This window comes from Lagopus muta, chromosome 3 (assembly GCF_023343835.1).
Source record: "Lagopus muta isolate bLagMut1 chromosome 3, bLagMut1 primary, whole genome shotgun sequence".
NCBI lineage: Eukaryota > Metazoa > Chordata > Aves > Galliformes > Phasianidae > Lagopus > Lagopus muta.
In genome coordinates this window covers 13,519,999-13,547,512 of record NC_064435.1, presented here as the reverse complement: position 1 = coordinate 13,547,512, position 27,514 = coordinate 13,519,999, and the positions used below count along the sequence as shown (strand labels likewise).

At 41.3% G+C, this 27,514-nt stretch overlaps 1 protein-coding gene across 5 annotated transcripts in view; it reads left to right on the top strand.

Annotated features, from left to right (window-relative positions):
- The window catches only part of LOC125691434 (ATPase family AAA domain-containing protein 2-like), a 63,990-nt gene that overhangs the window by 9,114 nt on the left and 27,362 nt on the right, over positions 1 to 27,514 (top strand). For 2 of the 5 annotated variants that reach the window (XM_048940827.1, XM_048940825.1), the window contains exons 2-4: positions 24,066 to 24,174; positions 24,378 to 24,493; positions 25,826 to 26,000. In XM_048940827.1, the coding sequence (XP_048796784.1) occupies positions 24,157 to 24,174; positions 24,378 to 24,493; positions 25,826 to 26,000 (309 nt within the window). In that variant the 5' untranslated portion in view covers positions 24,066 to 24,156. Of the gene's footprint in view, positions 1 to 637; positions 738 to 1,954; positions 2,034 to 2,942; positions 3,057 to 3,895; positions 3,948 to 4,915; positions 5,015 to 5,918; positions 6,028 to 6,230; positions 6,347 to 7,679; positions 7,855 to 8,487; positions 8,577 to 9,421; positions 9,582 to 11,544; positions 11,636 to 12,079; positions 12,395 to 23,571; positions 23,905 to 24,065; positions 24,175 to 24,377; positions 24,494 to 25,825; positions 26,001 to 27,514 lie in introns of those variants that run through there. The other 3 variants (XM_048940823.1, XM_048940824.1, XM_048940826.1) reach the window with 3 other exon arrangements.

Below are 27,514 nucleotides of genomic sequence, written 5' to 3'. Positions count from 1 at the left end.
CTTAACTCTCAGGTAAGATGCTAAGAGAAGTTTGATAGAGCCAAAGTGAAATAATGTAGCAACTCTGCATTTTTAGCCGTGGCTTTTCTCTGGTTCTGGAGCTCAAGTTGGTACTGTTATCTAAAAGATTCGCACAATGTGACAGCAGCAGGGATTATTTTTCCTGCACATATAATTATGGCAAAACAAGAAACAGAGATTATAGTTACAGGAGGAATAAGCAGCTTGTGTCAGTTAAGCCAAGATGACTGGTAGTTTTTAACAGTACTCAAGCTGCTCTGCGTGGTTGTAATGCTATCAGAATTTCTCTATAATGGTCCTGCTATGATCTTCAGAATTCTTACTTTCCTCCTGCATTCATATACATGTTTTAAATTGTGCTCAGCAAGAGGGAAGATCTGCAAACAGTGCATGTTGGCACATCCTCAAATACTTGTGCTTCAATCTGTGTAAAATAAATAAATAAAAAGAAACATTTGATACTATTTTTTTTCTTAATATTTAAGAACTCAGCTTGGTGTCCGTGACTTCTGCCTTGTGCATGCCATATTAAAATGTTGTACTGAAGCTGTGTTCCATTTTAGTTTTTTTGGGTACTTGCCTATCTGCATTCTTACACGTCAACTTTTCGTCTTAGTACTGCAGAAGCAGTGTTGCAAAAGATGGATGACATGGAGAAGATGCGTTGACGCCATAAAAAGGGCTTGGAAGACTTTGGGGTGTTCAGCAATGCTGAAGTAAATACTCACTTATTTTATCATTTTTGCATAAGTTGAATATTTTGCATAGGCAGTAATTTAGTAGTAATTTTAATTTAGCTGAAATCAGTTTCTTCCAAAGAATTCATTACTGGTTAAGGACGATACATTTTCTGCAATGCAATATTGTGCATTTTAGCTCTCTAATCAGAACTTTTGGTATGGTACTACAGACATCCTTTAAGAGTGGAAGAAATACCTTCTGCAGAAGATGTACTTTAACAGCTTAGTGTTACCTCACGTCTTATAACACAGTTTCTGAACTGGCTTACGGTTTTGGAATGGAGTTAAAAATCCATTTGAAACAAGATCCAGTCAAACAAATACTTGTTTCAGGGCTTGAGTTTTTACTCCATGTCTTATTAAAAGTTCTGGTTGAGAACTGAATTCACAAAGATTACCTGATGCTTTCCATCCCATTTGTGTAACTTAGCTGTTTTTGCTTCGTTCCTTAATCTTCTTTCTCATCGTGTTCAAGAACACTTATAGTTGGCAAATTTAACAAAAGGCAATGGATGGTTTCTGTGTTTCTTGTCAGGATCTTGATGCCCTTTAAATTCAACACTGTCAAAGTTGTATGCCGCATTTACTCTTAGTTTTTCTCTATTAGATTACAAATGTCTGCTGTGCGTTTGAACTATAGGCACATAGACTATTAAGATGTTTAAAATCTGCCTTTGGATTTTTGTTTAGCTCTGAATTCCTTTGTATTTCCCTCAAGTTACAGAGTGGTAGAGGTTAGAAAGGACCCCCGGAGGTCAGAGTTCCAATCCCCCTCCTCAAGGCGCAGGTTGCCTAGGAGCGCAGAACGTCAACGCAGGTGTCCGCAGTACCTGGTGTAACATCTCTCACCTGCCTCTGAGCTATTTTGGTGTTGGTTGTGGTGGTTTTGGTTTTATTTCTTAGTATTGCTAGAAGTTGTTTCTTTTTCCTTGATTCTGCCACGCTGTTGGGTTATTGGCTAATACACGCAGTTGTGTATCCAGGTAAGTGTTTAACCTCCTCAAGTGCGCCCTGGCATAGTACAGAAATTTTTGTTACAAACTGTAGATGTCATAATCATGATCCTGTTCACTCTTCCTGTGTGTTAATGTATTTTTGTGTGTATATTGTCCTCTGATAATGTTACTGTGTAGGCAGCAGACATGCGTTCTTCTGCACTTTTGTGACTGATGTTTCTTGTTGCTTTTCATTAGGAAAACCTTGAAATGTATTCCTGTGAAAAGAAGGAAATTGGAGGAGGTGATGTAGCTGACAGTCAACAAGAGCTTGAAGGTTAGTTCTGTTTTCAATTTTTCTTTACTATGTCCTAGCCAAAAGCCTCCTTTTCATGGTTTTGAGCAGCATGGAAAGAAATTTTGGGAAGTAAACTAGGCTGCCAGAGGCGTATGAGAATCTCCTCGCAAGTGCGAAGATCAGCTGGGCAGAACTTGGTGTTATCTGTTTTTGTACTTTAGCAGGTAGTCTATGGAAGCTGCTTTGGGGCCTGTAATAAGGAGCTTACTCAGTGTGAAAAGAGATGAGTGAGGTTAAGTCACAAAAGACCACGTTAACTTGGAAGTGCTGGGAAAAGTTGAAGTTTTTAAGAGGAAAATGGTGACGAAGGCAGTAAGTTAGATGATCCTTGTGGGAACTTTCTAAATGAAAAAGAGTGGAGACAGAACCCGAGAAAAGCTTTGCCACTAACTACCAGAAGCTCAGAGAAGATCAGGGATGTGCAGTGGCAGGGAGGAAACCAAGGGAAGGATTTGAGATGAATGATGACTGGGCCTGGGCACAGCTGGAACTTGGGAGCTAGATTGTTTATTCTTACCACTGTAGATTATTAAAACTTTTTGTCAGGAAACACTTGATGGTAATAACAAGTAACAACTTTCTGAAGTAGCTGTTTTCATGGGAGCAGCATTTTAGCTAAGCAAGGTGACAGACTTTTGTTATTAAACAGTATGATGACAAGTCACCTAACAGTTTCTGAGAGGACTGAACAATGTCTATATTGTATGCTTGTTTTGGATTAGGAATTTCTGAAATATGTGTTGCATGAATTTGTCTTAAGATTTTCCAGGTCTGCTGTATCATGTAGGTGATGGTAACAGTAAAAGCTACAGGCGGCTGTGTAGCGCATGCTGGTTTTAGGACTGTTTGCAACTATACCTAACAACTTAATGTCACATTGTGGTGCAGTAGCGTCATCAGAAGAAATTGAGGGTAAAGAAGATGGTGGTGCTGAAGATAATCAAAAGCGTTATGAGCTCCGACAGAGGAAAACTGTTGTGCCCTACCAAGCTCCTTTGGAAAGTAGGTTATGTGCATGGTTTCTTTGAAGAGTTTATTTCTTGCACAGAAGTGAAATAGATATCTAGTTACCCGTCATTGCGTTTAATACTGTGCCTTCATTCTGCAAGTAAATTCTGGTCTTGTCAGATGCACGTGTCCTGTGCACATTATATTTCTATGCTAAGGCTCACTTGCTGATCTTTTTTCATTTGCTCTGCTATATTGCATTTGCAGCACTATTGCTGACTGCTACAGTGAGGCTCCAGAATTTCTTCTGCTTTGTACTCCTGGTGCTTCTTTTGATATGTAATGTAGAGTTTATATGACCAGTTTTCCTTCAATGTACTATTCTTTCTATCTGAGAACTTTCTGATTTTTAAGTTAGGGGAATAAAGAAGAGAATTAAAAATCAAGGGTGACCCATCTGTCCTTGAAATAATAGTAATCGTCCTTAGAGTTGGATGGGACCTTTAAAGGTCATCTTGTCCAGCTCCCCTGCAATGAACAGGGAGATGCACAGCTAGATCAAGTTGCCTAAGTCCTAATCCAGCCTCGCCTTGAGAGGCTCCAGGGATGTGGCACCAACCACTGGTGTGCTCTGGGCAACCTTATTTCGTTGCCTCACCGTCCTCACTGTAATGAAACAGGCTTGATAGTCTTGCTTCTATGGCTTTCAAGTCTGCTTAAAGGCAGGGATGTGTTCGCATTTCTACTGTGCACTGATGAAAAACAAGACCAAAACACTTGAAATTTCCTCTGGAATTAGAAATGGATGAAACGTGACACTTTCTGAATCTTTTCCTATTTTACTCTCTCAGATATGTTACCTCTTTTTTTTTTTTAAACTTTGTCTTCAACAGGACCGAGACAACACAAGATACTCCTTCCCAGCCCACGGAAACGGCCTAACAGGTTGGTGCACAGCCAGTGATAATTGACATTTCTTTGTAGTGTTTTCAGTCCTGTTACTTCATCAGCTTTAAAGGGCTTTCAGTTTGTTGGTGGTTACAGGGTAACCTTATGATTCTCGCCGTGGTAATCTAAGCCTATAAAGGAAAGCAATCTTTGGATAGGAGGAGGTGGGTATTTCCTGGATTTTTAAAAATACAGTATTTGTGGGTCACTGATTTGATGGTTATGGAGGCCATGCCTGAGGCTGTGTCATTGAAATTCTTTTGTTCTGAAACTGAAGCCAGAATCTCCCTCTGAAATCTTTCGTCTTGAAATTTTTTTGTTGAGGATCATCAAGGTGAAATTATGAAGTTGAAGGATAAGTTCATTAGACTTAGAAGGGAAGGCTTTATGAAAGAGTTTGTGGAATTTTTAACCACTCAACTACTGGTTTCTTATTGAAATCACTTAATGTTTCTGTACGAAGCTTACCTTCAAGAAGAAAAATTCCTCGTGAAGTGATAAATTGCCATAGTAATGATGAAGGCTTCTTAGGTTCTGTAAGCAGTTAAAGCACAGAGGATGCTGTTGATAGGCACATTAGGAATGTTTTGTTCAGCATTCCTGAAAATAGATGGTCAGGGAAGGGTTTTTTGAAGCCTAACTTACATCAGTGAAAAGGGGTCATGTTTCACAGAGAGGATAATCAGAGCTACATGTGTAAGTGTGCCAGGTTGATTGGACAAAATGAGCAGTTTGTTCATGAACTTTCTTTGTAAAATAAAAACATTTTAGAGGAAAAAAATTAATTTTGCTGTTCTGAGGAAGATAATGTAACATGCTTTTGAAATCAGATTGTTAAAAAGCACACTGCACTGGAAAGTTAATGGATCTTGGAGAGTGAGTTTTGAGATAGAGTAGACAGCAAGTAGTGTCAAATATTGAGAGAATTCTATTTGTTTTCTAACCTTTTGTTTAAATGCTTGCAGACTGAGACGTGCAGCCCACAGTGATGATTCCTCATTGTCTTCCCCTTCCTTGTCATCCTCATCTGATGAGGAGGAGAGCGTTGACAGGATCAAAAGAAGGTGACTGTATTTAGAGAACATGGGAGGGATGAATCTATTTGAGCAAACAGCACCTCCCTAACTGTGGAGAGTTATCCTCCTAGTCTTGGATAGTTACTAAGTGGCGATTGTATTTAATCACACCTGTTGATTGTAACCAAACATTTTAAACCAGAGTTTTTAGAAATTAATTACTTATAAGCAGTTTGATTGTGAAGAGAGAATGGGGGGAGGAACACTTACTTATTTTTTTTCTAAGTAAAATCCTACTTCTGCAATTCTCAGTAGCTTGTCCAGAGAGAAAGCCACCATATCTAACAATTAGAGAAACCTAGGAAGTGACAAAGGTTTCATTTCTTACACAACTATCTTAATAAATGCACACACACACAAAGAAGTCTTCAGCCAGATGTCTTTCAGACTGGTATGCTTTCTGATATGCAAACTACTTGGGAATGACCACTGGTGGGAGGCCTTTCATAATGCTAATTTACACTGAAATGTGTCCCTTTGGAGTGTAATTTTTTTTTTAAATGTAGAATCAAAAACTCTTTGAAAGCAGTTAGTGTATTTTTGGGGTTTTTTCGTCACAAAAGTGAAGATGTGTTCATTGTTCCTATATGTGGAGTTGCTGGTTCTGAAGTTGTAGTCAGGTTTGTGCCATCTTGGCTGGCACAGATGCTCACACATGCTTAAAAAAACAAAACCAAACAAAAAAACCCATTGTCTCAGATGAATGTCTGGAGTGACCATTTTCTGTTCTTTACTCATGGAGGTTAACAAGTGTGTGACCTCAAATGAATATCAGCTCTTTAAGAAGTTTATGTTAATTAATAAAATCTTCTGTGTTCACTTGTCATAAAAGCAAATATTCTAGCTACGTCTGAAATAAGGCAGCTTTTTCTTTGTCCTTAATTGAAATCAGGTGTCTTCCAGTAAACCTTGAGGAGAATGAGCTGAAGGGAGATCACAAGGATGGAGTGAAAATTGGGAAAAGCCTGGCTGATGTTGATCCCATGCAAATCGATAGTTCGGTGAGTGGTTTAATTTGCTGCGTCAGTGTTTGTGAAGGCTTTCAGTAATGGGCCACCTGCAGCTATGCTTGATGGGTTTCTGTCAGGCAACTTCAGCAACAGCCCAGAACATTTCCTTGTTGCTGATGCATAACTTCTGGTGACACCTTCATCCAAATTGCTAACTTTGTTAACAAGGTGTGTTCTGTTGAATTGATCTTCAGGTGCGATTTGATGCCGTGGGTGGTCTTTCTGACCACATTGCAGCTTTAAAAGAAATGGTCATTTTTCCGCTGCTTTATCCGGAGGTGTTTGAGAGATTCAAAATTCAGCCTCCAAGGTAACTGATAGAAACTATTCATTGTAAGTTCACTGTTTTCAGGAGAATATTCAACCAAGTTATCAATGTTTCCTTGCTTCTGGCAACAGTGAGGGGTTGTTTCAGTAGTAGTAAAAAATAATTTCTTTAAAATGGATGGAGTCCAGAGCGTGCATCCATATAGCTTCCAAACATAAGCAGTGCCTTGTCGTGCGTCAAAATTTCTTGTCTGCAGGTTGGAAATTCTGTGAAAGGAGAATGTATTTCCAAAGTGTCTTAGTGTTATAAAGTTGGGTTGGGGTGTTTTTTGTTTTGAGTTTTATGTACAAGTTGGCTTGATCAGTTTGTAAGGAGGAGGAGATGGTCTAATGGAAGTCATTTGTGATTTGGTTCTTGGAAGTCTGCTTCTCTTTCTCACCTGTTATGAAGTCCTCAGGTATCATCACTTGTAATGCTTGTTACAACAAGAATGTTGTGGTGTTTGTTGTGCTTGGGATAAAGTAAGAAGCTGTCCATTTCTTACGTAGCTAATCTTGTCAATTATGAAATTGGGTTATTAGATTTATTGATTATCCTTATATTCTTAGTAATCAAAACTCAGTCCTGGTATATGGAAACATAAGTTCAGATTATTTCCTGTCAGAAACTTTGGAAGTATTATTTAGAAGAAGAATAATGGAAAAAAAACCTTCCAGAGCCTTACTTCTTTATTCACTGAAATTCTTATTCAAACAGCAGCATGTTTAGTGCTTTCTTAGCTGATGGTTATGTTTATCTGAAAATGCAGAATACCCTTTTCTGTTTATTTTCTTAAATTTTCTATTCAGCATTAGACTTCCTCATTTTTCTCCAGCAGAAGATGGTCTATGAGGCCAAATCCTGTAACTTAAAGTTTTTTAAGAGAGAATTAAGTGCTTTACTAACAAGTCTTGATATCAAATCCATGCTTGTGTGAAAGCGAGAGCGTGGAGCGTATTGCTAAAGAGCAACCTGGTGATTCATCTGTTAACTCCTTCTGGGCAGAAGTTGCTTGTTTGAGCCCAGTTTGCTCTAATACCCTGTTTGTCTGCTAGCAGTTTTGGAAAGGTCCTTTTGGGGCAGTACATGCTCTTCTGCAGGTGTACATCTGAGGTATCTGCATTATTCATTTATTTTGTTGCCTTGGGAAATTTTGTCGGAGCACAAAACTTCAGGTCCTGCCAGGACCTTAACCCAACTTTAACTATTTGTGCTGTCTTGTACATGAAATGTTTTGGTTAGGTAAGAGGAGTTGTTTGTTCTAGGGATGATGGTTGTAATAGCTTCTCTTGACAATGTTTTTTTTTTTTCCTATCTGAATCGTTTTTTATTGCAGAGGATGTCTGTTCTATGGTCCACCAGGAACTGGAAAGACCCTGGTTGCACGAGCCCTTGCGAATGAGTGCAGCCAGGGGAACAGGAGAGTGGCTTTTTTTGTGAGGAAAGGTGCAGACTGCCTCAGCAAATGGGTTGGAGAGTCTGAAAGGCAACTTCGTTTGTTATTTGATCAGGTAAGATTGAAATATGCAGTATATTCCATTCCCAGTTGAAACTGTGATTTTCTGTGATTAACATTATTAAGAGCATCCTCTTTTGGGTACTTCGTTAGGGTTGTTGGTGGCTTTTTTCCCCACTGAAATCGGAATGTCAGCGTTTGCTTTTTCAGTGCCTCCATAATTTGGATCAGAGACTTGAAATGGGAAAAGATCAAAATGAGAAAAGCTTTCAAAGCAACAAAATTTCCTCCCACCAGAACAGCCGCAGAGAAGGCTGCAAGAGGCAAGAGATGATGGCTTTAGATCAGAGGGAAACAGATGCTGTCTGAAAGCAGGGTTCTTTAAATTCATAGAGGAGGCTTGCTTCCACAACCTGTAATTGAATTAAGTTCTGCTTGTTCTTTATGGCTGCCAAATAGCTGTAACAACTACTGGAATGATTTGTTTCCTGTCACCTGGTCACGGTAGGTTGATGTAGACTGATGCTTTCTGTTACTTATGTCAGATACTCCAAGTCAACAAGTAGAGATCCCTGATGTTACTCTAAAAAATCTAGTTGCAGTGACATGCCAACCATAATGTCTTTCATGTGTTTTCTCTTGAAACAGTGCTGTTTTACACTTACAGTATTACTGATTTTCACTCTAGGCATATCGCATGAGGCCTTCAATTATTTTCCTCGATGAGATTGATGGTCTTGCTCCTGTCCGGTCCAGTAAGCAAGACCAGATTCATAGGTATTATGTTTTCTATGTCTACGTAGAATCTGCTGGGAGTGGGAGGGGCGATGCTGACCACTTTGTATTCCTCATTAATTTATCCTGAAAACTTGTAGCTCGGTGCTCCTGAACTTGAGATTATTTGAGACAACAGTTGAAAACAGTTCACTTGCTCAATACTAGCACAAGGTCTGTGTTACCTTACCTATTTTTGTCTGTCTTAAAATGAGTCACTGATGAGCATCATCAACAGAATTGCATCCTTTTTTGAGTACTCACTGGAGAAAGTAATAGAATGGAAGAATTGCTCAGGTGGGAGAAGACCTTTGAGATCATAAAGTCCAAACACAACCTAATTATACTACCCTAACTAACAACCCATTGCAAAATCAAGTCCCTGAGCACCACATTCAAATGGCTTTTAAACACGTTCAGGGATGGAGACTCAGCACCTCCCTAGGGAGCCTATTCCAGCGCTTTACAACCCTTTCAGTAAAGATATCCAACCTAAACCTCCCCTGGTGCAACCTGAGGCCATTTCCCCTCATCCTGTCACCTGCCACCAGTGAGAAGAGACCAACCCCACTCACTGCAATCACCTTTCGGATATTTGAGAAGAGCCATAAGGTCTCCACTCCACCTCCTCTTCCCCAGGCTAAATGGCCCCAGTTTCTTTAACTAGCTTCTCATAGGCCATGTTCTCCAAGCCCTTCACAAGCCTACTTGGCTTTCTTTAGACCTGTTTCAGCAAGCTCAGTGTCCTTTCTGTATTGAGGTGCCCAAAGCTGAACACAACACTAAGTCATGTGGATTGTATCAAAACTTACTGAACCGGGGAATAAAAATTGTATTTTTTCCATCAGCTCCATCGTATCAACGCTTCTGGCACTCATGGATGGGTTAGACAGCAGAGGGGAGGTGGTTGTCATCGGTGCGACCAACCGACTGGATGCCATCGATCCTGCCTTACGAAGACCTGGACGCTTTGACCGCGAATTCTTCTTTGGCCTCCCAAATAAAGAGGTCAGAAAGTAAATACAACCTTAATGCTAATGTGACAAAGTCGGATTTCATAGCAAAAAGTTGTGCAGATTGGATGAAAGGCTGATATCTGGAGACACTTCCATACTGTGCAGAGCAAATCTGCTGCTGAATATATATGATGACAACTTCAACAAGTAGTTCACTCTACATTATTTTTGGTTTCACTGTGACTAGTCAAGAAAAACAGGATGTTGCTTGTCACTGGCATGTTTTAAGAAGGAATGAAAATGCAAATTGGCTTTAAACTATTGTTCTCTCATCTTGAAGGTGAAGGAAGTGGTGTACATCCTCAATAATTACTTTTTGCTTGCATAAAAACTTGTATCATGACTGGTGATGGAATGTATTTGGAGCTTTCCCAAAGTTGTTTTGTTTGCTTAATTACTTAATCTGCTTGGGCATTTTCACCTTGAAATTCTGCTCTTGGTCTCAGTAATTCACTTATGAGTGGATGGAGGCGTACTTCATTAGATTGTTCTAATTGGGAGTTACCTGTAATAGCTGACATTCTTACTGCTTCATATTGACAGAGGCTTGGGTGAAGATGTGAAGTGCACTGCAGAGGGGAAGGTCTTGGGAAGCTTCTAGTTCAGTGGCAGTGATTAACCAAGGTTACAACTGGTGTCCAGTTTGAGTCATAGTTATTTTCTTTACAGAAATTGCAGCAGCTTGAAGAGTGGTACTAGAATTACTTTACTTGAATGAACTGACAGAAAAGCAAGTGCAGTGAACTGATGGGACTGTCACCATGAAATTTTCCAAATTTAAGAGAAATTTCTTGGAGGGGGAAAATAAAAAATGCTTTTCATGATAGTTTTTCTTTTCTATGCTTTTTTGCTGAAGATCATTAGGTCACGTAGTTTGGAAACTTTCATGTAAGCTAGAATTGCCCTTTCTTTAACTGCAGGTTCTCAGAAAAAAAGGTAAACTTAGAATTGTTAGATTTCCTGCTTGAAAATGAACATGTTAAATTAACTGTAAATTTATAGAATGGTTTGGGTTGGGAGTGATCTAAAGATCATCTACTTGCAATCCCCTTGCTATAGGCAGGGACACCTCCCTCTAAACCAGGCTGCTCAAAACCCCATCCAGCCTGGCATTAAACATCTCCAGGGAGGGAGCATCCACAACCTCACTGGGCAACCTGTTCCAGTGTCTCACCACCCTCACAGTGAAGAATTTCTTCCTACTATCTAGTCTAAATCCATGCTCGACCAGATTAAACCCATTTCCCCTTGTCATGTCACTCCTTCTCCCTATAAAAAGTCCCTCCCCAGCTTTCCTGTAGACCTTCTTCAGGTGCTAAAAGATCTCCCTGGAGACTTCTCTATGCTGAAAAGCCTCAGTTCTCCCAGCCTGTCCTCATAGAGGAGATGCTTTAGCCCTCTGATCGTCTTTGTGGCCCTCTGGACTTGCTCCAGCAGCTGAATGTCCTTCTTGTGTTGGTGCCCCAGAACTGGACACAATACTCCAGGTGGGGTCTCACAAAAGCAGAGCAGAGGGGCAGAGTCACCCCTCTCAACCTGCTGGTTGCACTTCTTTCAATGCATGCCAGTATACAAATGGCCTTCTGGGCTGCAAGTGTGCATTGCGAGCTCACGTTGAGTCTTTCATCAACAAACACTCCCAAATCCTTCTCTGCTCTCAAGCCGTTCTCCACCCAGCCTGTATTTGTACTTGGGACTGCCCCAACCCAGGTGCAGGGCCCTGTGCTTGGCCTTGTTGAACTTCATGAGGTTGGCATGGGCCCACCTTTTAAGCCTGTCCAGGTCCCTGTGGATGGCATCCTTTCCCTGTATCGTGTCAACTGCACCAAACGTTTAGCAGACAAGCAAACTGTTTGTAGTATTATGAAGCTTTTGAGGGAGTGTTGTTTCTTTTGTTGTTGCTGTTTTTAGAAAAACATAGGACAAAATGAAATGCAACAATTTTTTGTTTCCAGGCTAGAAAAGAAATTTTCAAGATCCATACCTGTGACTGGACTCCTAAGCTGTTGGACACCTTTATAGATGAGCTTGCTACAGAATGTGTTGGTAAGACTGAAAACAAAACGTGTTAGTGGCTGTGACTGAGTTCCAAGGAGTCTTATCTTGTACCCAGCGGTACCCAAGCTGCTGTGCTGTGCTGCAGAACCAGTCCATGAGGCAGCTGGCGTGCCTTCGCAGCAGTCAAAATTAGCTGCTTTCATCTGCTTCCCTGTTGTTGTTGTTGTCATTGTTGTCTCAGAACATTGAATGGGTTTGAGGCATCTTGCCCCACAACAAAGTTGGGATTAGTAAACTGTTTCACAGGCCTTGGATACCAGGCAGTCAGTCACAGAACAAAACTTCCCTGCTGTGCAGTAATAGCTTAAATTCTCTGTTAACCCACTTGTTTTTCGGACTGCGAATTCTTTAAATGTTGCATCTTGGAAACCTGGACTTTGGCTCGTGGTTTTGCCTGAGACTGATGTAACACTTAATTCTTTGTTTATTTAGGGTACTGTGGAGCTGACATAAAATCTTTGTGTGCTGAGGCTGCTCTCTGTGCCCTCCGCCGACGCTATCCTAAGATCTACTCCAGTAATGAGAAATTGCAACTGGACATCAATTCTGTTAAAATAAACGCAGAAGATTTTGTGATGGCTATGGAGAAAATCATTCCGGCGTCACGGAGGGCTGTGCCATCACCGGGCCAAGCACTGTCACCTATTATGGCACCACTCCTAGGAAATACGCTCTCGAGAATCTTACAAGCCCTGCAAAGGGTATTTCCTCATGCAGAGCTTGCGCTGAAGAAGGACCAGCAGCAAGGTATAACAACAGGATCCACTTCTTCAAGATTTTGCCAAAGCAAAAGCTTCTGATTTGTGCAGTCAGTGTACACAAACACTTCAGATGTAACAGTGATAGAATTTTATGCTTTGTGTGTGCATGCTTTTATTACGGGAGTAACTGGAATATAATGCATACATTTATTCTGGATTCTAAAGTGAAATGTGAGATGGAAGTACTGAAGGGCTCGATACATAGGAGAGCAGTACACGTTCTCTGCTAAAGCATCCTGTTTCCAACAGTTGCTCACATATTTAGCATTTGTAGAGACAGAGATAAGTATTGAAGCGTAAGGCTCGTTCCAGTCCTGGTTAATGGAGATCCCTTTAGAGTGACGTGCTGATTTCTGGAGAATGTTCTACTAGTGTTACTCTCAGCAGAGCTGGTAGTTTCATTTGCTTTGGTAAAACAGAAGCAGAAAGGATAGGGGATTGGTAATTGCCCTGCCGTTCTGTTGCCTTCCTTCCATTATTTTCTCCTTCAGTTATCTTTAAGGATCCTTAATTAGATAGAAGATGGGTTTGTCACTGTCATGATTTATTAGTCCTAGACCAGGGGGTCTGTGGCCACCACATCCTTAATCTCCATGTTTCCACTGTGAGAACCTGCTCCAGGAAGTAATAGCCTTCTTGGATTTTTTAGCTATTTCAGAACTACACAAATTGTTCCTAATTATATTTATTCTATGGGGAAAAGAATGAACAACTGAGAAACATACCTTCTACATGTTGTGGAACTTAAAGGAGCAGCACTGCAGAGATGTGCAGCCTCCATAGATCAGTAGCAGGATGATCTCTGGGAAATAACAGTCAGCATGTGACCTGAAATGAAGAAGGGGTTTTGACATTGATTTTGAAGCTGAAGAGCAAGAGAAAGAGGTACAGAGCGTTTAGGAAAAAATAACAAGCCTCTTTTGTCTTTCAGGCAATTTAAATCCTTTCTTAAAAGGTGATGCATTTGGCAGAAATTATGAATCCCCCTCAATCTTAGAAGAGAATGTAACAGATACAACGATTTGCAGACCACAGGGAAAATTCCTTGATTTTAGTAGGTAAATGTCTGTTCCAATTGCATTTAAATTCTACTTTTTCAGCAGTTTTGGCTGTTACAAATATGGGGGGTGGTAGATGTTGAAGTAGAATCAAATGTGTGTGTTGAGGGGGTGATAGTTATTTGCAAGAAGTAAGCATGAAGGTACTGAACTTCTAATAAAATGCATTGCTAGAACTGATCAAATTCAAAACTGAAAAAATCAGCTTTCTTTACCTAAGCCAAGTGATCCTCAGGCTATTAGAGCATGTTGATTTAGAATACTCAAAACCATGGAACTCGATCTGTCATCTCAGCTTTAAAAGCCTGTGTGGATTTGTGCAGCCCTCTTGCCCATTGTTTTCCAGGACTGTTAAACCAGTAGCAAATTACGTAGCAGGAACTCAAAACTGTTTTTGCTACCATTCAGCCACTAACTTCTGTTAATGTTCTCATGTGGAAGTCAAGCCCACAGCTCAGATGTTAGATGATGTTATTGCAGCCAAATCAAACTTTTTTCTTCTCAATCCTATTGCTGCGCTGTTCAGAACATTTTCTGCCCTATAAAGAAATATTTTGTTTGTATGTAATATACTGCTGTAATTCAAGGAGTCCAACTCTGTGCTCCATTAGATATGGCCAATGTATTTCAGTGCCCACACCCACTCTTTTCTAACAGCGTTGCTCTGCTCATTTCTTCCTACCTCCTCCAGTAATTATGGCCATGTCAGCTAAATTTGACAGAGGTAGTCAAAACTCAATAACTTGAATGAGAGCCCTACTGAAGGTTAGTGTCTGGCTGACAGTGACATCTGTAAATATATGCATATATAGAAAAGAAATACTTTGAACATCTTTTTTTTTTTTTTTTTTTTTTTTTTTTAACTATTCTTTTTCTAGGAAAGCTTACTGGCAGCCTACATCCTGCAGGCCACATCTGCTGTTAGCAGGAAAGGCAGGATATGGCCAGGCATCCCACTTGGCACCTGCTGTTTTGCATTCTCTGGAAATGTTTCCAGTTCATACTCTGGACATGTCAGTTTTATTTGTTAACACGTCATCACCTGAAGAGACATGTGCACAGGTATCTTTTTTTTTTTACTCTTTAATCTCACAATCTCATTAATTAATGTAAACAGTCAATTGAGTTGCAAGATGAGCAAAATTCATTGCTAGTGGCAGTGGCATTATTGTTCTGTTCATGTCTGAAAAATCACCTTTTTTTTCTTTTAATCTAGTCCTACACAGTAGGAATGTTGTACATGGCCGTAGTTTTCACTGCAAATTTAACAGTAAGAATGCAATTCAGGAATCTGAAAGATGCTGCTAACAATCCTCTCTCTGTGGCAGGAAATCCTGCTCATCTCAATAGGATTCAGAAAGTAATTTTCATTACCTTCTAAGACTGTGCTCCCAGTAGATGGCTCTGCATCAGACTGCATATTCTGCAGTTCTGTATCCTTTGTTGTTGTTGTTATATTTGTAAGGCAACCAATGTTTCAGGGAAGTGTCTGGGTTTTTTGTTGATAGTTTTCTATGTTTGTTACACGTCCATCTTATGTTTTGTGCTGCTGCAGTACATGCAATAAGTGCCTTAAAAATCACAACACCTACATTTGTACAGTGGAGAGGTTTTTCTTAACTAGAAGAAACAAACAGATCCTAGAGCCAATTTGCTTTCAGGCGAAAAATCTGTTGTTGGGAGTCACTTTTCTTCTTTCTTAGAAGCATTTGAGAGCAGTACAAGTAAGGACAGGCATGATATGTGACTGGTTACTCCTTTGTCCCACGTTTCCTTTTTTGTTGTGTGATGGCTGTGTCTGTGGCCATAGAACCATGGTGTCAAGTCACTGCCTGGATATACGCTTCCCATCTTGCAGCTGGTGCAACCTGAATGCTGATAGCATGAAAGAGTGCCCAGAGAAATGTGTCGTGTAAGGATGCTTGCCATGTGGTAGATGCATGTCCTCTTGTGTGCTGTGCCATATGTGGGCAGTGGCTTGTTGGGCTTCCTGAGCTTGTTGTCTGATCTGATGAATCCTTTGCTAAGGAGAAACTGAGTTACAGAACCATTTGTTCAGGCTGAAGACCTCACAAAAACGTACCAGAAAATATGAATTAAAACTAGGATTCTTTTGCAGTGCAGCCCTCATCTTTTCACCTAAGCCTTTGTTTCTTCAGACTGTGCTGCAGACTGACTTGGATACGTGTCTGCTCTGAATTGGAAGTGGTGCAGCCACAATCATGTAGGAATTGAGCTAGACTCAAACAGCTTGCTGAGGGGTTAGGCTTGGTTCTTCTGGCACGCCACCGCACTGCTTGAGTTGCAAGGCTCTTTTGGAGTTCTCTCGTACCTAAGAAGTTTTGAATAAAGGCAGATTCAGGTCTGATTCTGTCTGTGTAGCAATGATGTATATTGGAGCAAAAGTAGCAATTTTGCCCTCTTAGTGGTTCTTTAGTTAGTTTGTTTTGATGGTTTGGCTTTGTGTACATGCATTTCCTAGGATAGTTGGATGGATACGTAGACTTATGGATTAGCAGCCTATTCTACATGGTTGAGTTGTCTCATCCAACCTTTTGTTTTGCTAGTTGATCCGAGAAGCTCAGAGGACAGCACCAAGCATAATTTATATCCCACACATCCATTTGTGGTGGGACAGTGTTGGAGCTACGCTGAAAGCTACCTTTCTATCACTAATTCAGAACATTCCATCATTTGCTCCAGTCTTGCTGCTTGCAACATCAGATGTCTGTCACACTGCTCTCCCGGCTGAGGTATTTCTGTCAATGCTTCTCTTAACTCTTCATTCAGTTTCTTGTTGTTTGAGGAACACTTGAGGCATTGGAGTACTGTGCTTTCTGAAAATGCATACTGTCGTGATTTAGGCTCCCTAACAAATCCCTTCAGATTTGCTTAGAATAAAAATGCTGAAAGCATTTGCCTCAAGTGTTTTTTGAGTCAAATGACCAACTTTGACCCAATATTTCCCCTCCTTCTCACAAGCAGGTAAGGTAAATTTACTTCAGACAATAATTTGAGTGACTGCAAGGCAGTTGGGTATCTACTTTGTCCAGACTGTGCAGTCCCTACAATGGAGGTAGCAAAAATATATTTTTAGTGAGAACATTTCTTGTGATGTACTGCCATTGCATAGTAGGGTGGATGAAATGCTAGTAATTAAATGTAATTTAGAATAAGTTAAGATTGCAACACTTCTAGGAAAAAAAATCCATCCCTTTCTTTGTAAAGGCTAAAGATTCAAATCGGAAGCTGAGTTCCAACTTCTTTCTAAGTAACTTTGAAATCCAACTTTTATTGTATTTCTAACTGCACTTCAATAAGCGTACATGTGCTTACTGATGAATCCTTTGCAGACTTCTAAGAGTCTGCATTCAAGTGTTCAGAATGGAAATGTGCTGTTTTCACTCTGATTGCTTTGTCTCAGTGCTTCAAGGGGAAGACGGTATTGCCTCGATGTGTTTGTTAGGAAATGCTTTGGGAGTGCTTAAGTTTCCACAGAAGTTTTTATACTGGTAAATCAATTCCTTCTAAGATAATATTGAAATTCTTTCCCTACCTCTTGATAGTAAAGATAGAAAAATAGACTGCACGTTAGAAGCGTGCAAATTGAGACCTTATTTAAATACAGAAATAAAAACTTATTAGAAAGCTCTCTCTGGTCTACTGAACTGAATCCTTTCTCTTCCTTCTCTAGCTACTATGCAGGTTAAAATTAAAGGGCAGCGAGGGAAGTCGGTACAAAGTGAGTGGTCTTAGATGTTGTGAATGTCACAACGTTACCGGTTTATCCTACAGTTTTCTCTTCGTGCTTTAGGTACAAACATTGTTTAACAGTGATTTTGGAGAAGTTTTCAATATCCAATCTCCCAGTGAGGATGAAAGGAAACATTTTTTTGAGGACTTGATCTTGACTCAAGCTGCTAAACCTCCCGCTTCAAGAAGGAAAGCAGGTGAGGATATTATTGAGTGGCTCCCAAATTGCTAATTCTTGGTATCATGGTTTCTGAATACTCAGCTAGTTTTCAATGATGCAAAAGAGCATCTTCCTTCTCTCCTCCCTTCTGTCCCCAGAATGCTAAAATACTTGCTACCCCTTTACTGTTATTTCCAACTGAAGGGTGAAAGTGAAGAAAAAGTGAGGAGCTATAAAAATAGAGATGGAAAGGGAGCAGTCATTATTTCTTCCTGCTCCTTTGAGTAGGGCATGAAGAGACTTTGGCTTCTTTCCATCGGAACACATGACATGTTGTAAAGATTCCTGGTCTCAGGAGTGAGTGGGAATCTTGCCACCGAGTTCACTCACATTTTGTGCAATCTTACGTAAATACGAAGCACGGTGGGCTTTTCTGTTGGGCAAAACCACAAAGTTTGTTTGTAACAAGGTTAACAGAACCAGAAAGCATATGGCGTGTCAGTCTTTACAGGCTGGTTTTTTTCTCCTTTGAATGTTGCCTTAAAGTTGTCTCTTTAATTAAACTCTTCTTAATATGTATTTAGCTTTCAAAGACTGGAGTGTGATAGCAACTTTAAAGGCTGTGTGGCTGTTTGTCTGTGTTGTTCATGTCGTAAGATGAAGTGTCTTACCTTGCTTTTTAGAAATAATTCCTATTGAAGGGAAGAGTTGCCTGCCTGTAACATCTTGAAGATGATGATTTTGCGAATGAAATGAAGCAGTTGACTTTTAATGGGGTTGGTTCGCTATTAAAGATTGGACTTTTTTCTGAACGTAGGGAGTGTGTGCTTCAATTCCTTTGATTGGTTTCCTTGTAAGTCAAGTAAAATGAAGATGATGGATTTTGAAAGAGTTATTTTCGTAATCTTTTGGTTTGCTTTTTCTACTGTTTCTTTGTAGAGGTGTCAAAAAGAAAACGCAAAAAAACCGACTCCTCTTTTCCCGTTGCAAAGAGAAGAAGGTCTTTTCAATTCAATGAAGAACAGAGGCACACGAGTGCTGAAAAAGCAATGGACATTATGACAGAGTCAGCTATTGTAGTGCTGGTGGATTACTGTGAGCTCAAAGTACGTCTAAGTTCAACTTTGTTTAAATTGTGAAATAGGACATATTTTTGCTTTATGTACAGTTATCAATTGAGGCAGTTGTTAACCAGTGCCAATTTACACAGTTAACGGCAGGGATATATAGCACAAATCAACCTACCATGGGCTGTGATTGATGTGTTTCCACACCTACAGCTGCTGTAGATTTCTGTAGGTTGCTGTTTTTACTTCTGGTAAGCATTGTCTTAGGAGGCAGTTTCTCCACCTCAGTGTTAAAATTCAACCAGCCCTTTTACCTTAAAGCAGCCCACTGACAACCTGCTAGTACTGTTACTTATTAATGTTACTGCTAAGCTTCCAAAAACAGAAGAGCCAAGGATCTTCTGCTATTCTAAACTTGTATTTTTCCCATTTTTTTTTCCTCAGCAACTGCTGGATATGGTCACTGATCTAACAAAGGAGGCTGATATATTCTATTTTGAAAAATTATATGCTAAAATTTGTCAGTGTATTTATCAACATCAAGACGATAATGACAAAACCGAATTACTGAAGGTAATTTTTGTCTTATAGCATGTTCTATCACTGGTATGCAGTGAATGTGCATTCTGGAGATCGTGCTGCTTTAGCATTACTCTTCACTGTTTTGTTGTCTGTGCAAAGACAAAAACCAAAGTAAGACTTTGTCATTTCAGTCTGGGAGGCACTTCTCCATATTGCAAAACCATTGTTAGATTTGGCATAATTGGTGGTTTCAGCAGGAAAAAGCTTGAACTTGAAGACAACGAGTCACCCACACGGCCCTTTCCAAGCAGTTAGCATTAATCTGTCAGTAGTTTTTCTTGAGAACTGACTTAAGGGTGGGGGGCTGTGAAGGGGTGCTTTTCTCAGTGTTCTGCTTCCTCTTTCACCCCTGCAGGCAGGAAGACACGGTGATACTTGGTAGACGTTCCACCCTTAAGAGCAATTAAAGTATGAAACATTAACAGGAGAGATTCTAGTGAGACTAGAGAAAAGTCTCAATTTCTAACCAGTGTGCTTGAGCATCTGTAATTGGACGTAAAGGGAGATTTCTGCCTGTGCCAGCTGTACACTAACGGGTCCAACTCTCTGATCTCTCCCTGTAAGAGAGGATTTTGGAGTTGTCAGAACTCAACAGAAATCTTCCTGAGGCACCGTGGTCCAAGTCAGGCATTCCCAGTATTGCATCAATTTGGATGTGATGGTTGTTCAGTCTTTAGACTTAGGATCCTTGAACCTATTTGTCTTTGAGTTGCTTGTGCCTGAGAACAGATAAAATTCTTTATGCCTCTCAGTCTGCCTTGGAAAGAGGAAGCCTCTTTGTTTAGGCACCAATCATCTCTATCTCTTCTTCCACATCTGATAAAGAGTTATAACAGATGCTCTGTTCTGACTGGGAGAGTCAACAGTGTTTGGATTAAGGGAAGCCACCCTTGGAAAAGCTGCACCCTTCTCTCAGCTAGGATAACAATATGTTTTAGCTTGAGAAGGGATTTATTTTATTTCAGGGCTTGAGAGCCTTTGTTACTTAACTTGTAATACTTCAAGCAAGCCATTTTCTTTTAATTTATTTTCTACCTTTTACTTGTTGATGTATTTCAGCCTGGAGAAGAGAAAGCTGTAGGATGACCTCATTGCAGCCTTTCTGTACCTAAAGGGAGCCTACAAACAGGGGTGGAGAGGGGTCAACTCTTGGAAAGGGTAGATAATAGCAGGTCAAGGGGAAATGGTTTGAAGTTGAGGGGGGGAAAGATTGAGGTTGGATGTCAGAGGTGAGTCCTTTACCAAAAGAGTGGTGAGGTGCTGGAACAGGCTGCCCAGAGAGGCTATGGATGCCCCGTCCCTGGAGGTGTTCAAGGCCAGATTGGATGGGGCCCTGGGCAGCCTGGTCTAGTATTAAATGGGGAGGTTGGTGGCCCTGCCTGTGCAAGGGGGTTGGAGATTCATGATCCTTGAGGTCCCTTCTAACCCTGGCCATTCTGTGATTCTATGGTATAGATCCATAGAGTCTCTACGTGGTAATCTCCAGGTTGGATGCATGAGGATGTATCTGAAGCTAAAGGGGATAACAAGGCATTGTGAGAGAGGCAGCACACTGTTTATTAGCTGTGACTAACAATTGGGTGTCATTATGAATTCTTTATTCATTTTGTGGAAAAGTAGAAAATGTTGATCAGTTTTATTTCTGCTTACTGATATTTTTGTTGTCTTTTTTCTTATTAGGTTTTGAAGAAAGAATTTAAAGCCTTAGCACGAATGTGATCTGTGACATCCTTGATTGCTGTTCTGCAAAGTTGTTTTCGTTGGATGTTCTTCTGTTATTGTTGCGTGTAATTCAGTACTTTATGTAGATAGAACAAATATATCTTAATGTATATTTTTAATGTTCAGAAACTCTTTCTAAGTGTGTTTATTTTGTATTCTTTCCCTGTATGTGTTGATATTTTGTGATGAATAGCGAACTCAGACAGAAGGAGTACGGTCTTCTGAGATCAGTGCGTTCAGCCGTCCTCTGCAATGCACAGCACCTTAACCTCGTGTTGTGTGGTTTGTGAAGTACTGCAGTCAGTGCCTTGGTCACAGTGTAGATGTGAATGTCTTCCAGATGCTTCCAGTGCCTCTTCTTAAAAGAAAAGGATGGAGAAATGGATAAGCCTATATCATCCTTTCTCAGACTCATATTTTTTTCTGCAGAAATCCCTGGTGATGTATATTGTACAGCACGGTATGTGAGGGTTTTAAAACGAGTCTGATTCTGACATGTGAAATCTAATGCCTTTAGAAAACTCTCAGTGCAGTTCAGAGACTTCTTTGGTTTTGTTTTTTTAAATTGCCTGATAGCATCTCAGGTGGCTTTCCTGGAATTAACAACAGAAAGACAGTCTGGGAGAAAACATTTCCACAAAGATTTTTTGCTATGGCATATTTTCAACAATTAAAATCCCAGCTTGAGAGGCAAAGCCAGGCTTGGTATTGAAACTTCCTCACATGATGCTTGGTCTTGCTTCTAACAGTGACAATCTTTATACTGGAAAATAGTATTTTTAATATTTATTAATTTAATGTAAATTATTAGTTGAATTAAATTTGTAAATAATTTTCTTAGTGACGAAGAGAGAATCTATTTGTCTATTTCTTAAAAATCAACTGTATTTCACCAAAAATATATGTAAGAAATATCAGAGCAAGACTCTGTTTTAGAGGTCAATTCCTCTTCAAACCAGTGGAGAAAATTAATGTGACAACTTTTTAAATTAACGTAAGATGGGGGAAGGTTTTGTTTTCAAAAAACAATTGTATCGTGATGAAATATGTAGCAGTATCTGTTGCTGGTATGTCACCAAATACCTAACTGTGCAATCCCCGAGTGTGCTTTCTTATGTGTGTTGTTTCTTTCTAGTGTGTGCCAACATTTCTAAACTATGTGGGGTTTTTTTTCCTCTGGATTGTTTGGATGAGTATTAATGAGAAATGAATGTCCATTTGTTTCTTTCGATTCACTAAAAATCTTAAAAACAGTATGAGTCTGAAGACTTTAAAAGAAGTGCTTTCTGGGAGTAGCTTACCTTGTTTATGGTATATTGCTTATGCGGCAGTAGCGAAGGCAGGAGGAAGAAAAGCGTACATTCAGAATTCACACATTAATGTATATTACTTGTTCTGTAACTTGGTGAGTATCACAGATTTGTTTGGGGTGTGCATGGGGTTTGCTGAGCTCATTCTCTGAGTGACTTTGTTGGAAACGTCTTTGTAATGGAGATGGAGTGGAGAAATCCCCAGTCTTGTCTGTAAGAGTTTCTGAGCTGCATACAACGCACTCTTGTGCTTCCCAGGTTCTCCTCATCCCTTATCACCATACAATCGTATGCAGTCAGCTCTCTGCATGGCAGCTCAACGACTTCATCCTTACAAGGAGTGACTGGAAAGGAAGAACCAGGAGCATTCCTCTCACACAAACTTGATCTTCAGGCTATGCGCAAACATCTCCTGTTGTTCATCTCAATAACAAAGCACATTTCTACAGTTTTAGAAACTTAGAAGCCTCACTGTGCCATGAGTTGTTCCCTGTTACTGTAAGCGGTTCCCACGAGCCACTTTCTGCTTTTTCTCCTTTGGGAATCAATCACATGTAGGGTCTGAGCCAAAGCTGCAAATAGTGATGGAGGAAAGGGAAAGGCTGCTCCGAAAGTCATGCCTCCTATTCTATAACGTTGGCCAACACGGTCAGAGGTGGTACAGCAGCTGAACCTGCCCACCACTGCCGTGTTACATTTTGTCGTGTGGCAGATGGCAGCAGAGGGGCAATCCGATAGAATGGTGTCTGATACGGAAGTCTGTATGAAGTAAAGGTGTGGAATTGAATTCCCGCATGTGGAAGAAATGGCACTGACATTCATGGATGCTTGCTGAATGCTTACGGACACCAAAATGGGATGTGAGCACAGGGAGGTGGTGGCTGGTGAAACGCTGAGAAACAGCAGGTGAGCTCCAGTAGTGCACATCTCTGTGAGCGCAGCGTGCAGCCGTTCACTGCTGGCAAAAATACATAGCTGATGGTGTGGCTGTTGAAAAATAGCATTTCTTAGCTGAGAATTTGCTCTGTCCTCCGGTGTTACTGTGCTCTTTGTGTTTGTTGTCGTTTCCAAGGAAAGCAGCGGGCGGCATGACTTTCGGAGCAGCCTACATACTATGTAAGCACGGTGCGTCGCAAAGTATCTCGGTGGCAGCTAACAGCGACGTGTCCGAGACGGCTGGAGAAAGATGCCCAAGTTCCACCTCTAGCCAGAGCACGGGGCTGTGCGGGTCGTCTCTTCCCCCGCCCGCGGCACGGCGGCTCGGGACCGCGCCGCGCCGCCGTCGCTCAGGGCCGGGCACGTGCGGAAAGCCGCGGGTGGAAGAAGCGGACGGTCGGGCACTAACTTAGCGGGCACCGCCGCGGGCCCGGACCGGCCTCCGCCGGGTGTCCGCCGCCGACGAGCGGGGCGGCGGCGGGGCGGCGAGCGGCTCCGCCCCCGCTCCCTGCGAGGGAGGCAGAGGCACGGCCGCCGCTGCCCGTCCTCCCCGCGCGGCCGCCCCGGGGCAGCGAGGCGCCAGGAGGAGGCGAGTGCGCGCCGCGGGCGGCGGCGAGGCGAGGGCCCGGGCGGCGTTGGGAGTTCCCGGCTCGGCCGCCGCCCCCCCGCCCCAAAAGAAGTGCAGTAGTTTGTGAGACGCAAGATGGAGGCGCGGCCGTGAGCGGAGGAGGCGGGCGGGCGGCGCGGGCTTGCACTGAAGAAGGAGCAGATCCACCCGAGAGTGCTGAAGGAACTGGCGGAGGTGACAGCCGAGCCGCTTTCCATCATCTGTCAGCGCTCCTTGTTGACTGGTGAGGTCCCAGAAGACTGGAGGCTTGCCAATGTGACTCCCATGTACAAGAAAGGTGGTAAGGAGGATTCGGGGAACTACAGGCCTGTCAGCCTGACCTCGGTGCCAGGGAAGGTTATGTTAATTAATAAAATCTTCTGTGTTCACTTGTCATAAAAGCAAATATTCTAGCTACGTCTGAAATAAGGCAGCTTTTTCTTTGTCCTTAATTGAAATCAGGTGTCTTCCAGTAAACCTTGAGGAGAATGAGCTGAAGGGAGATCACAAGGATGGAGTGAAAATTGGGAAAAGCCTGGCTGATGTTGATCCCATGCAAATCGATAGTTCGGTGAGTGGTTTAATTTGCTGCATCAGTGTTTGTGAAGGCTTTCAGTAATGGGCCACCTGCAGCTATGCTTGATGGGTTTCTGTCAGGCAACTTCAGCAACAGCCCAGAACATTTCCTTGTTGCTGATGCATAACTTCTGGTGACACCTTCATCCAAATTGCTAACTTTGTTAACAACGTGTGTTCTGTTGAATTGATCTTCAGGTGCGATTTGATGCCGTGGGTGGTCTTTCTGACCACATTGCAGCTTTAAAAGAAATGGTCATTTTTCCGCTGCTTTATCCGGAGGTGTTTGAGAGATTCAAAATTCAGCCTCCAAGGTAACTGATAGAAACTATTCATTGTAAGTTCACTGTTTTCAGGAGAATATTCAACCGAGTTATCATTGTTTCCTTGCTTCTGACAACAGTGAGGGGTTGTTTCAGTAGTAGTAAAAAATAATTTCTTTAAAATGGATGGAGTCCAGAGCGTGCATCCATATAGCTTCCAAACATAAGCAGTGCCTTGTCGTGCGTCAAAATTTCTTGTCTGCAGGTTGGAAATTCTGTGAAAGGAGAATGTATTTCCAAAGTGTCTTAGTGTTATAAAGTTGGGTTGGGGTGTTTTTTGTTTTGAGTTTTATGTACAAGTTGGCTTGATCAGTTTGTAAGGAGGAGGAGATGGTCTAATGGAAGTCATTTGTGATTTGGTTCTTGGAAGTCTGCTTCTCTTTCTCACCTTTCATGAAGTCCTCAGGTATCATCACTTGTAATGCTTGTTACAACAAGAATGTTGTGGTGTTTGTTGTGCTTGGGATAAAGTAAGAAGCTGTCCATTTCTTACGTAGCTAATCTTGTCAATTATGAAATTGGGTTATTAGATTTATTGATTATCCTTATATTCTTAGTAATCAAAACTCAGTCCTGGTATATGGAAACATAAGTTCAGATTATTTCCTGTCAGAAACTTTGGAAGTATTATTTAGAAGAAGAATAATGGAAAAAAAACCTTCCAGAGCCTTACTTCTTTATTCACTGAAATTCTTATTCAAACAGCAGCATGTTTAGTGCTTTCTTAGCTGATGGTTATGTTTATCTGAAAATGCAGAATACCCTTTTCTGTTTATTTTCTTAAATTTTCTATTCAGCATTAGACTTCCTCATTTTTCTCCAGCAGAAGATGGTCTATGAGGCCAAATCCTGTAACTTAAAGCTTTTTAAGAGAGAATTAAGTGCTTTACTAACAAGTCTTGATATCAAATCCATGCTTGTGTGAAAGCGAGAGCGTGGAGCGTATTGCTAAAGAGCAACCTGGTGATTCATCTGTTAACTCCTTCTGGGCAGAAGTTGCTTGTTTGAGCCCAGTTTGCTCTAATACCCTGTGTGTCTGCTAGCAGTTTTGGAAAGGTCCTTTTGGGGCAGTACATGCTCTTCTGCAGGTGTACATCTGAGGTATCTGCATTATTCATTTATTTTGTTGCCTTGGGAAATTTTGTCGGAGCACAAAACTTCAGGTCCTGCCAGGACCTTAACCCAACTTTAACTATTTGTGCTGTCTTGTACATGAAATGTTTTGGTTAGGTAAGAGGAGTTGTTTGTTCTAGGGATGATGGTTGTAATAGCTTCTCTTCACAATGTTTTTTTTTTTCCTATCTGAATCGTTTTTTATTGCAGAGGATGTCTGTTCTATGGTCCACCAGGAACTGGAAAGACCCTGGTTGCACGAGCCCTTGCGAATGAGTGCAGCCAGGGGAACAGGAGAGTGGCTTTTTTTGTGAGGAAAGGTGCAGACTGCCTCAGCAAATGGGTTGGAGAGTCTGAAAGGCAACTTCGTTTGTTATTTGATCAGGTAAGATTGAAATATGCAGTATATTCCATTCCCAGTTGAAACTGTGATTTTCTGTGATTAACATTATTAAGAGCATCCTCTTTTGGGTACTTCGTTAGGGTTGTTGGTGGCCTTTTTCCCCACTGAAATAGGAATGTCAGCGTTTGCTTTTTCAGTGCCTCCATAATTTGGATCAGAGACTTGAAATGGGAAAAGATCAAAATGAGAAAAGCTTTCAAAGCAACAAAATTTCCTCCCACCAGAACAGCCGCAGAGAAGGCTGCAAGAGGCAAGAGATGATGGCTTTAGATCAGAGGGAAACAGATGCTGTCTGAAAGCAGGGTTCTTTAAATTCATAGAGGAGGCTTGCTTCCACAACCTGTAATTGAATTAAGTTCTGCTTGTTCTTTATGGCTGCCAAATAGCTGTAGCAACTACTGGAATGATTTGTTTCCTGTCACCTGGTCACGGTAGGTTGATGTAGACTGATGCTTTCTGTTACTTATGTCAGATACTCCAAGTCAACAAGTAGAGATCCCTGATGTTACTCTAAAAAAAATCTAGTTGCAGTGACATGCCAACCATAATGTCTTTCATGTGTTTTCTCTTGAAACAGTGCTGTTTTACACTTACAGTATTACTGATTTTCACTCTAGGCATATCGCATGAGGCCTTCAATTATTTTCCTCGATGAGATTGATGGTCTTGCTCCTGTCCGGTCCAGTAAGCAAGACCAGATTCATAGGTATTATGTTTTCTATGTCTACGTAGAATCTGCTGGGAGTGGGAGGGGCGATGCTGACCACTTTGTATTCCTCATTAATTTATCCTGAAAACCTGTAGCTCGGTGCTCCTGAACTTGAGATTATTTGAGACAACAGTTGAAAACAGTTCACTTGCTCAATACTAGCACAAGGTCTGTGTTACCTTACCTATTTTTGTCTGTCTTAAAATGAGTCACTGATGAGCATCATCAACAGAATTGTGTCCTTTTTTGAGTACTCACTGGAGAAAGTAATAGAATGGAAGAATTGCTCAGGTGGGAGAAGACCTTTGAGATCATAAAGTCCAAACACAACCTAATTATACTACCCTAACTAACAACCCATTGTAAAATCAAGTCCCTGAGCACCACATTCAAATGGCTTTTAAACACGTTCAGGGATGCAGACTCAGCACCTCCCTAGGGAGCCTATTCCAGCGCTTTACAACCCTTTCAGTAAAGATATCCAACCTAAACCTCCCCTGGTGCAACCTGAGGCCATTTCCCCTCATCCTGTCACCTGCCACCAGTGAGAAGAGACCGACCCCACTCTCTGCAATCACCTTTCGGATATTTGAGAAGAGCCATAAGGTCTCCACTCCACCTCCTCTTCCCCAGGCTAAATGGCCCCAGTTTCTTTAACTAGCTTCTCATAGGCCATGTTCTCCAAGCCCTTCACAAGCCTACTTGGCTTTCTTTAGACCTGTTTCAGCAAGCTCAGTGTCCTTTCTGTATTGAGGTGCCCAAAGCTGAACACAACACTAAGTCATGT